This window comes from Aptenodytes patagonicus, chromosome 15, assembly GCF_965638725.1.
Source record: "Aptenodytes patagonicus chromosome 15, bAptPat1.pri.cur, whole genome shotgun sequence".
NCBI lineage: Eukaryota > Metazoa > Chordata > Aves > Sphenisciformes > Spheniscidae > Aptenodytes > Aptenodytes patagonicus.
In genome coordinates, this window is record NC_134963.1 from 15,772,398 (window position 1) to 15,783,717 (window position 11,320).

At 65.5% G+C, this 11,320-nt stretch overlaps 1 protein-coding gene across 1 annotated transcript; it reads right to left on the bottom strand.

The window, feature by feature from the left end:
* Positions 1-1,252: 1,252 nt before the first annotated feature.
* On the bottom strand, positions 1,253-3,841 carry LIF (LIF interleukin 6 family cytokine). The gene is made up of 3 exons (XM_076353165.1): positions 3,814-3,841; positions 1,855-2,033; positions 1,253-1,690 (listed from the first exon to the last, which is right to left on the bottom strand). Exons 1-3 carry the CDS (start codon positions 3,830-3,832, stop codon positions 1,253-1,255), a joined length of 636 nt encoding a protein of 211 aa, XP_076209280.1. The 5' UTR covers positions 3,833-3,841.
* Positions 3,842-11,320: the final 7,479 nt, after the last annotated feature.

Sequence of the window (11,320 nt, forward strand, 5' to 3'; positions counted from 1 at the left end):
CCCCCCGAGGAAAATGCCTTCACAATCAGCCATCCCACAGGAGATGGGAAGGGAATAAGGAGCAAGGGGACAGGGGACGGTGACCCCCCAGACAGCAGCGATGCTTGAGGGGTTTTTGGGGCAGCCCCGAGGGTGTTTCAGGGGAGAAGCAGAGGTATTGGAGGGTGAGCGCGAAGGGAACCCAGCAAAGAGGAGCCGAATACAGTCCATTTCTGTTGGTTTATTTAAAAAAAGGGGGAAAAGAAGTATAAAAAAATAAATATTTAAATAGAATTCTATATATATATTACCACAAATCTTATTATTAATTATTATTAATTATTATTATTAATAACGTTATTAAAAGTCAGGTCAGAGCACTCAGTGCACGCTGGGCTTTCCACCGAGGCAATAAATAACCCTTACAGCCCGCTCTGGTGCCAGGAGCGAGCCAGCTCCTCCTGCCACCGGCCTGGGGCCCGTCCCCGCATCCCTGCATCCCCACACAGGGGCTGCGTTCGGCCGTGCGAAGCCCAGCCCTTGGCCGCTAGTACATTCAGAGCCCTTCCGATGGGAAAAGCACTTTTCTGAAGGGGAGGGACGGGACCCCTGCGCCCCGCCGTGCCCGCGCGGGGGGGGACGATGGTCCCTGGTGGGGCAGCTGCCGGCTCTGTCCCCAGCGGGTGGCCTCGTCCGAGACGGCAGGACCCAGCCCCAGCCGCTGCAGCCACCCCAGTACCCTCAGTTCGGCTCCTTGTGGGGGAGCCCAGCTCCAAAATGTGCAGGGGGAGCGTGTCCCTGCGTCCCCATGTCCCCACCAGCCGCAGCATCCCGGCGTCCTTCGTCCCAATCCTTTTTCCCAGGGAAGTGGAGGCTTTCTGACGATGCTCGAGGATGTCTGTCAGGTTGCTCTCCATGATGGAAGAGACTGGCCATGGGGGACAGTCCAGCCCCGTCGCCAGCTCCTCGCAGCACCCGCAGCTCCCCGCAGCCCGTGGGAGCACGGGGACGGCTGAGGCGCATCCCGGGACCAGCCCGCGCCCCAGCATCACCTCGGGGATGTGCTGCCTCATCCCGCTGGATGCCGGCCCCAGCTCTGCTCCACCTGGGACACACCGGGCTGCAACGTTCACCCCCCCAAGGGGCAAATAAATTACCAGAGGGCGGATGGGACTAGCACAGGATCGGGGTAATAAATAGGAAGGCAGGAGTTCAGGAGGCAGCGGTGAGGGGACGGCTGGCGGGGGAGAGGCAGAGGAGCCGGGGCGGGCGCTCACGGGGGGCTGAGGTGAGGTAGGAGGATGCGGGCCGCCTGGGCAATGACCTGCACGTACTTCCTGAGCACCTGGCAGCCCTGCTGCTTCTTCTTGAAGGCGCTTTTGCCCTTGGAGCTCTCCCCGTAGCTGACATCCACCTGGAAGACATTGTAGTTCTTGCAGAGGAGGCAGGTGAGGTTGGAGATGAGGCCCCGGGTGGTCTTGGTGGTGTTGTGGAGCCGGTCGAGGAGCTCCTTGGCCGTGGGGTTGAGCTCCTCCTGGTCGCGCGTGATGTTCCCCAGCGAGGCGTTGAGGAAGGCGAAGAGCTTGTACATGGCCACCATGACCTCCTTCCTCTCGCTCGTCCGGTTGACACGGAAAGCGGGGAAGAAGACGCCGCCGGGGTTGCAGAGCTTGTCGGTCTCACTGCTGAACGGCTCTCCCTGGCACTTCAGCTGGGGGGAGAGGCAAGTGTCACCCCCATGTCCCCTGTCCCCCCCCCCGCCACCTTCTGCCACTGTCCCCCACAGTGTCCCCAGTCCTCCCCCTTCATGCACTTGATGGAGCAAACAGCCCCGGGGGTCCCCGCGGGGACCGGCCATCCCTGAGCACCACTTACATAGAGGCTGAAGAGGTCCTGGGCGGTGGCGTTGAGCAGTGCGACCTGCCTGCGGGTCTGCTCCTGGACGTTGGAGCGGCACAAGCCGTGACCGGGGCAGCCGGGGCCGGTCACCAGCAGCACCCGGCCGGCCACCGGCCGCCGCTGCAGCAGGAGCAGGGCCATGAAGGGCACGACGCCTGTGCGGGGAGAGAGGCGGGCGTCACGGCGGGGACCAAGCCAGTGGGGGTCCGTGGGGACCGTACTGCCGCTGATGGCCTGGGCAGGTCGCGGTGCAGAGCATCTCCCGAGGATGCCCCCAGCCCCGGGCACCCAAGGGGAGGGCATCCAGCCAGAGCGGGGAGCCATCCTGCTCGGGTGGGGGTCTGACTGGGCTGGCAGCCCCCAGACCCCCCACTTTGCCGTCCTGGCCGTGCCGAGGCTCCCGTCCCCATTCCCCCTCACCTGCCCCCCGGCAGGCGCTCCCCTGCCTCCCTTCCCGGCGGGGCGCCTCACGGCATTCCCACATTTCGCAACCGGCCCAGTGACGACCTGTCGGGTTTAACCAAATATGCAAAGTGCTTTCCCCTCCGTTATCCTCGCCGGGCGCTGCAGGAGTGAGGCCCCACCCCAGCCCCGGCTGACTCAGCGGGGGCGCCCGCAAGGAAACCTGCCTTCGGCGTCCCCCCGCTCCCTCCTGCCTCCAGCCCCACCGCCTGCCTCAGTTTCCCTGTCTGAGAAGTGGGCGCAGTGCCGAGGAGCCCCGGGGAGAGACGCTGCAGCTGCCGGAGTCGCCGGCCAGGAAATCCCTGGACGCGGAACAAGGAGACCCTTGAGCCGCCGGCAGCTGGGTCGCCCCGGCATCCCCCTCCTGCCAGCGGGGTGAGAGTGGGGTGCTCCAACCCCTCATCCCTGGGGACCCCCCAAACCAGCACCTCTGCTTGGGGAGGCCAAACGACCTCCGGAGCCCTGCCACCGCGCTCTGCATCCCCAGGGCAGGGTACCCCGGGGGGGGGTGGGGGGGGTGTCCCTGGGGGATCCCTGCCACCGGGTGACCTGGCTGCCGCCGGCAGCACCCTGGCAGGGTGAGGCCCCCGTGCGATGCTGCAGGGATGCTGCCAGGCGAAGTCCCCGGGCCGTGACGAGCGCCGAAGCTGCCCGCACTTGTCAGCGCCTCCGACGTGCCGCCGGTGCCGGGTAATCCAAGCCTTGCTTTATTTACCCTGCCCAGGTGGGAAAGGACTTACCTGGGCGTGTTGCGATCCCCAACCCGCCGCTCCCCTCCTGCGCAGGACAGGGGGGACCCTTCCTCCCCACACCCCTGGGGCCCTGGGTGCTCCCATGGGATGCAGACACCCTGACCCCCCGCAAGCCCCTCTCTCTGCGCCCCCCCCCCCCCCCCCCGGCCACTGCCTTCTGCCCATTTCACAGCTGGGCAGAGTGAGACTCAGCACCCACGTGTGCCAGGGGCTGGCTGGGTGGGGGAGTCCCGGGTGGGTGCTGCCCCATGGGACCCCCCAGCACTGCCGCTGGGGTGGCGGCCGCTCCCTCCAACCTCCCCCCTCGTGCACTTGGCAGCCTCCCCATCCCTCCAGTGCTCCCGACGCAGTGGCGGTACGCGGCATCGAGAGACCCAGAAGGAGGAAAAGCGGGAGGGGGAGAAAAATATATAAAAAAGCCAAAAAAGCCCCCCCCAAAAAAAAACCCTCCCCCCGCTTGTTTTTTTTTTTTTTTTGGAAGCATTTCCAGTTATATAAGTGTCCAGATGTTGGCTGCACCGCGCCAGCGCCGCGCTTCGCTCCCCGCTGCCAATTCCCAGAGATGCTCATCCCGGGGGAACGCAGCACTGCGGGAGCTCTCGCTCCGGCTCCGGCGGCGAACCGGGACCCGCCTGTGACCGAGCATCACCGGGAAAAGGGGGGGGGGGGAGAAGGGGGGAGAAGGGGAAATAATTTCCCCAAAGTTGATTTTTTTTTTTACCTGCCGGCACGAACTTCATTGTGAGCCGCGTCCCGGGAGCGACTTAATAGAGATTGGTGTTGGCAGAGGAAGTTTTCAGAAATTCATGTTCATACTGGGGGACTTCTCGGGGTTTATATACCGGTCCGGCAGCCAGCCTGTGTTGTAAGAAAGGGGAGGAGGGGGGGACGCGGGGGGGAGCAGCACCACTATCGTTACTTCTATTGAAACTGGAAATCAGGAAGTCGAGGGCTTTGGAAATCCTGAATGATTCTTAGAAATAAACTTCTGATAAAGTTGATGTCACCAGGATTGTGGGTTTTGTGTTTTTTCACGCACGGGGTCGGGGAGGTGCTGGGGAAGTGGGTAGCAAGGCGGGGGGGGAAATATTAATTAAAGCCCCCCCCCAAGGGAGGCGAGCGGCAGCACGTGGGGTTTGGGGGGGGCGTCGTGGGGGGTGGGGGGGTGCCGGTGGTGGTGTCAAGGCGCGATGGCGAGCGTACGGCGCCGTGACTCATGGAGCCGCAAGCACTTTCACCCCCGGGTCCCCCTGCCCGGGCTGGGGCTTCCCTGCCAGCTGCCGGAGCAGTTAATAAAATAAGGGGGGGGGGGATATGATTTGGGTTGGATTAGGGGGGTTTGGAAAGATAAAAAGCGTGGGGAGGCAGTGGCGGGGTGCCCCGAGGGGTGAGGGACCCCCCAGTCACGGTGGGATGGATGCGGTGGCATCGGCGTCCCCCGGTCCCGCCAGTGGCTTGTCCCTTTGGGCAAAAATATTAAAAGGGTGGGTTTTCTCTGGGAAAAAGGACAAACCCACCCAGCGGGGAGAGGCTGGACCGGCCCCCCCGGGGTTAACCCTTCCATCGGCGGGGCTGTCCCCCTGCCCGGCGCAGGCAGGGCACAGGCAGGAGGGTGCTGGGCTGGTTGGCGAGGTGCTAAAATCGGTGTGGGAGCAAACACCCGAGCCGGGGGGTCAACCCCTCGTGGGGGGTCCCGTGGGACTGGGATGCTGCGGGGCTGTTTGCTCCCCGATTTGGGTGAAAAACAGGTTAAAGGGATTTTTTTTTGTTTTTCTTGTATATATATTTTTTTTCCTCTCCAGGGGCACGGCCGAGCTGAAACTTTTAAGCAGGTTTAGCAAGTTTGTGCCCTGGTTGTGCTGGCAGCGTGAACTCACCGGGGTGACAGTCGAGGAACGGTGACGCAAGAGCTGCCACGACCCTGGCCGTCCCCTGTGGCAGGGGGTGACACATCGAGGGGGGACGGCAGGACCCCCCTGTGCTGGGGGGGGGGTGTGGGTCGGTCATGTAGCTGCCGCCTGCCTCATTTTTCCCATGGGTGACCCTGGGGACCAGCCTGGTTCCCGAGCGCAGCCGCTGGCAGTGATGCCCGGGCAGCCAAAGCCCATTTCAGCCCAGTCTGGCCTTACTGGGACACCAGGCAGCGAGCGGGGATGGGGCTGGGGAGCGAGGGGGTGGCAAAAGCCGGGGAGGACGAGCCCCGTCTCACCCCCCCCCCCACAGCCTCACGCCTGGTTTTATTGGGGTGCAGTGAGCAGCGCATGACTTATCAGTGGCTGTCTGATGGCCTGATGGCACTTAATTAGCTGAGGAACTGGTGTTTCTTAATCAATAGTGCTAAGGAACACCCTGGGGGTGGGGGTGGGGGTGTGTGTGCAGGGATTGCCGCAGGTTTGCTGGTTTTCTGCCCTTTCCCTGTTTCCCAGCAGCGACTCAGCCCCGGGGCTGCCCGGGGCCAGGCCGGCGTCCCGGAGCTGGGCAGGGTTTGGGGGCTTCATTTATAATAGGTTTTCTAGGGGGGGATAGAAAAGTGGTGGTGGTGGGGGGGTGTTCCCCTCTGCAGGGGAGGATGCTCCAGCAGCAAAACCCAAATCCCTGATCCGGGCAGGCTGCCTGGGGGAGATTTCCCAATGATGCCCAGGAAAAGGAAAAAAGGGGGAAAAAAAAAAAATATATCCCCTTTCCCAAGCGCTTGGGTAGCAGGAACGTCCCTGCACGGATCCGGCATGGATGCGCCACGGGGATGGGCAGCAGGAAAAGGTGTGATGCAGGAGTGTGGTGAGATGGTGACATGGGTGGGGGGGTCCCGGGGGGTCCCAAGGAGGGACCTGGAGGGACCGGGCGGCGGGGGGGGGGGGTGGGGGTGGTGGGCAGCCCTCACCATTGCAGGGAACAGGGGGCTGCGGGGTTGGGAGCTGGTGGGGTGCCCCCCCAGGGTGTCCTCGGTTTGGGGACCCCGGGAGCGGAGCTGGGGGCAGGTTGGGCAGGAGGCAGCGGCCCCGCCCGGCCGGACACTGCTGCCTGCCGTCCCCGCCGTCCCCGCCGTCCCCACCGCCAGCCTGGCGAGGGACGTGGGGACAAACCCGGGGCGTCCCAAGGCCACCCGCTGCCATGCTGCTGCCCTGCTCCCCGCCCCCCCAACACCACCACCCCCCGAGCTGCCCCCTCTGCCCCATCCCGCCCCGTTACTGTCCCCCCCCCCCCCCCGCCGCGGCCCCGGCCCCGGCCCCGGCCCCGAACTCCTGCCCCATCCCTGTCCCCGTGCTGCCCCCTGCTGCCCCGGCCCGGGACTAGCCGCTCCCCAGCCCATAATTGCCCTCCCCCCCCCCCCCCCCCGCCCCCGGCCCCTCCCCACCCAGAACTGCCCCATCCCCATCCCAGAACTGTCCGTGTCCCCCCCCCCCCCCGCCCCGCTCCATCCCTGTCCCAGAACTGCCCCCCGCCCCATCCCCATCCCAGACCTGTCCTCTCCCCGTCCCAGCACTGCCCCCTCCTGCCCCATCCCCATCCCATAATTGTGTCGTGTCCCCCCCCCGCCCCATCCCCATCCCAGAACTGCCCCATCCCATAATTGCCACCCCCCCCCCGCCGCCCCATCCCATCCCAGAGTCTCCTCTGAGTTCCCTCTGGGTCCCCGTCCCATGCTGTCCCCATGCAGGGGGACACACCGAGATTTCAGCCGTCACCGCAGCCCCCGGGGGGGGTCCCGCAGGTTTGGGGCTGGGGCCGGGGCTGGCCGGGGAGGGGCGGGGGGGGGCCGTGCCGGGGAGGTGCTGAGGAAGGGGTGAGTAAGGCCGGTGCCCCCGTGCCCCTGCCCCGGGGAAGCCCGGGGCTGAATAACGGCGGGGACCGAATTCCCCTTTGACTCACGATGTTTCCCTGCCCGGGGCTGCCTACCCCCGGTCCCTGCGCCCCACTGGTGTCACCCCACCGGTGTCACCCCACGGGTGTCACCCCACAGGCAGGTACCCTGCTGCTTTCCACCCCAGCCAGGCGGGAGGACCCCGTGGCCGTGGCAGGGTGAGCAGTGCCCTTGGGGACCGTGGCCAAGGGACGTCCCCGCCGTGGGGGGGCTTTTCCTGGGGACGGGAGCATGGGGTGGGCAGTGGGGTCCCCCTGGGTGGCCATGCAAGGAGGGAGCCTGGCCCCACGGGGACAGTGGGGACACGGGGGCTGCCAGCATCCCTCTGCTGACACTCAGCCTGGGGTGCACCCCCTGTTTGGGGGCCCCCACCCACCCCTCCACGCTCGTCCTGGGTGGGGGGTCACGTACCTGCACCCTCCCCTCCGCAGTCCATGCAAGCTGCCTCCTCTTCGGAGCTGGGCAGGCGGCTTGGCAGGGGATGGCAGCCAGCAGACGGTGGCACGGTCACGGTCACCGACGGCGTGGCAAGCCGGGCTGGGCTGCTTCATGGTGACATTGTCCCCACCCTGAGTGTCCCCAAATGGAAGTGGGTGCCAGCGTGGCAGTGGCCGTCCCAGCAGCAATGCTCCCCTCGACTGACTCAGGCGACAGTGCCGGGCAGCCCAGCGGGCACCGGCACACGGCGGGGAACGAGTGACTCCGCGGTGCCACATGATCAGGTCTTAGGATTTTTGACTCAGCAGGACCGGTGGCAACAGGGTCCTCCTGGTCCCTCCATAGCAGCCCCAGCCAGGCAGCAGGGACATGGCGCTCTGGCTTGGCTGTGGCGATGGCCCGGCCCGTGCCGGCGGCTGTTCCGGGTTGCTTGGCACACAGGGCTGTGTGACATGCGCGCACGGTGCCATGCGGTGTTGTGCCACACCGTGGCATGGCACATGCCTGGCGGTGCCAGGCCGTGCCATGAGATGCCACGCCTTGCCGCGTCACATGCCGTGTGCCACACCGTGCCGTGTGCCACACCGTGCCGCGCCATGTGCCACGCCGCGATGTGCCACGTCCTGTGCCGTGCCATGTGCCACATCCCATCGTGTGCCATGTGCCACCGTGCTGTGCGACATCCCATGCCGTGCTACGTGCCACACCAGGCCAGGTCCTATTCCACCCCGTGCTGCCATCCCACGCCGTGCCACATGCCCTGGTGAAGACAACGGGCACAGCCCGGCCACCGGAATACGGCCCCTCTCTGCCCACAGACACCTGGACAGGGGGACACCCAGACACAGGGACACAACCGCTCAGTGGCCCACGGGCCGAGGTCGACACTTTATTTCCTTCTGCCGTTATACAAAAATACGGGGGTGCCACGAGCCTGCAGTGGGCACCGCCCTTCTCACAGTACCAAAAAATATTGATATTCATAAATAAAACCTTGTTACATTCATAGTTTAACATGATACAAAAAAAGTTATCATAAAAATAGATATTTATATATTAAAAACATGTCCTTAAATATTTCTTCCCACTGCAGGGACGTATTAAATTAACCCCAAGATTCAATAAATATGATAACCACACAAATATTAACGTATAAATTAGTGGGGAGGGGGTGGGTGCTGCCACCCACCGTCACAGTGCAGTGGCCAGAGCCGAGCCCCTGCCCGACATAGGCAGGGCTGCGGTAGCACGGCCCGAGGGGCTCGGGGGCATGGGGGACACTGAGGGTACAGGGACGCTGAGCACAGAGGGAAGAGCATGGGGTCCCTGAGGACACAGGGATGCTGAGAGCACGGGGACACCAAGAGCATGGGGTCACCAAACACGCAAGGGTGAGCACAGGGACACTGCATAGGGACAAGTGCAGGGACACCAAGCACACGGGGACACCGAGAGCACAGGGATGAGCACAGGGATGCTGAGGGCTTGGGGACGCTGAGAGTGCAGGGACGAGGACAGGGATGAGCACAGAGACATTGAGCTTGTGGGGACACTGAGCTTGTAGGGACACCAAGCACACAGGGACGCCGAGTGTGCAGGGACACCGAGTGTGCAGGGACACCGAGCTCACAGGATTCCGCTCCCAGACGCTCTCTGGGTTGAGCAAACCCAACGCTGGGCAGGCAGGGACGGGCAAGCAGGGGGTGACAACGCTGGTGGCACACGCCGGTGCTGGCAGCACTCTCCATCAGCCGGGGCTGCACCCTGCCGGCAGCGCAGCGGGTGCTGGGCGAGCAGCTCTTAGTCAGGCTGGGTCACCAGACCCCTTGAATCACTGGAAAATCCGTCAGGGCTCAGTGACAAGGGACGGCTCCATCCCAGCGCTGGTCACCCGGGGGACACCCCAGCGTGCCCGAACACGCGGCTCCCCGCGGCACCGGGGCTGCCAAAACGTGGGGCAGGATGTGGGGGAGCTGCCAGGAGCGGTGCGGGGCTGTCCTGCGGCTGAGCAGTGGCACGGGGACAGCTTGGTCCTCATGGCAAGCCGAAGTGATGGGATCTGCTTCGAGCACGCTTGCCTCTTCGAACGCGCGAGCTTAGAGCGTCTCTGTGGCGCATCCTGGCCGGCTGATCCATCCCCAGGGATGGGGATGGAGATGGAGATGGAGATGGAGATGGGGACAGCTCCGGTGACGGTGAGGCTACACTAGGAGCGTGCGGACAACCGTGAGCCCCGGCGCGATCTCCGCTTCTCCCGGCGCGCTCGGCGGCTCCTGGCCTCCAGCTGGGCGCTGAGCTTGGCCATGAAGCGGGCGTAGCTCCAGAGGATCCGGCATCCCTCCAGCTTCTGCCGGAAGACCTTGGTGGGTGCCGTGGGGCCGGGCGGGGGCCGGCGGCCGGGGGAGAGGCTGGGGGCCGGGAAGAGCCCCTCCAGGTTGCTGAGGAGCCCTCGCACCTTCAGGTGGGTGCTGGCCAAGCGGCGAAGGATTTCGGCGCCGGGGGGGTTGAGGTCACGCTGGTGCCGGGTGATGTCCTGCAGCGCCTGGGCCATGCGGGCCATGGTCCCCCGCACCCCCCCGGGCACCATCACTGGTCCCCGCAGCCACTCAGGCGGGCGGTTGTTGCGGCAGAGGTTGTTGATGGCCAGGTGCTGGTCCTCCTCCTGCCCGGGGTTGTGGGGGAAAAGGTCAGGGACGTGAGACGGGTGCAGCACAGGGACCCCCCTGCCAGCCCCATGTCCCCCCACGGAGGGGACAGGAGCGACCCCTCACCCTGGGGAAGGGGACTCACATAGAAGGCGAAAAGCTCCTGCGCGTCCTCGGCCATGTGCCTCACCAGCGCCTGGATCTGCTGCAGGGTGGGGGGCTGCAGGGGCCTCCCCCCCTGGCCCGGCACCGCCCAGAGGATGAAGAGTCCTTTGGTGACAGCTGGGGAGGAAGAGGAGGGAGATGGGGGACATTGGAGCATCGCTGGGTGCAGGGAGGCAGCCCCCTCGCCGTGCTGGAAAGGCTCAAGCTCAGCAGCCCCAGTGCCACGGTGACGGCTGCCACGGGAAGAGCTCGGCCCCATGCGCCCATCACCCTGGCGTCAGGCCTGGAGGCAAGAATGGCGTCTGCCGGGCACATGCGTCCCCCTGCGCCGAAGTCCCCGGTCCTGCCTCAGGGACGAGCCAGCCCCGTGCCAAAAGTCTGCTGGGGACCCGACAGGGAGGAGGAGCATGAGGATGATGAAGGTGCCATCAAGCAGCCGGGGAGCGCAGCCCATCCACTGCAGTTGCCCCAGCAGCTCCCCCTGTCAGCATGGGCCACTGCGAAGGAGGGGACAGTGGTGACACTGCCAGATCCGGCCCCTCGGCTCCAGCCGGACGCTGTCCCAGCCCCGCTAGCACCTGCAGCCGCGTGCCAGCGGTGCTTCGGATGCGGCGCTGGACCGGCACGCAGCATCTGGCCCTGCTGCGCTTGGTGGGGGGGGGGGTTGAAGGGCTTGGAGGGGTGCAGGATCCGTGCCAGCAAGCTGACCCCTGACCCTCTGCCATCAGTCCCCAAACTGACCCCAAAGCTTGTCCCCTCCTCCCCGCCCCCTCCCAGCATCTCTTCTCCCCCGGGGGCGAAGGGAGCCCCCGTGGGGTGCCCATCCCTGCTGCTCCCCATCCCACGTGCCACCGGGGGGAATGTCCCTGTCCCCCGCCGGCGCCCTTGGGAGGTGACACCGCCATGGCACAGGGAGGGACAGCCTCGGTGACACCATCTGCTGCGGCATGCCGACTCAACCCCCGCGCGGGCCCCGCCGCCGCGCTCCCCCCCACGGCTCCCGGCTGGCTCGGCACAGCCGGCGCGCGAGCGAGAGGGTAGTTGCGGGACGCCGGCAGACACCTACCTGCCAGCACGCCCAGGGGCCGCCCGTCGCACCGCATGGCCAGGGCAGGGTG

Excerpts from the sequence above, each read along its gene's own strand:
- LIF (XM_076353165.1), bottom strand. Across the intron at positions 1,691-1,854 it reads AGGACCTCTTCAGCCTCTAT|CTGAAGTGCCAGGGAGAGCC; the intron begins GTAAGTGGTGCT and ends CTCTCCCCCCAG.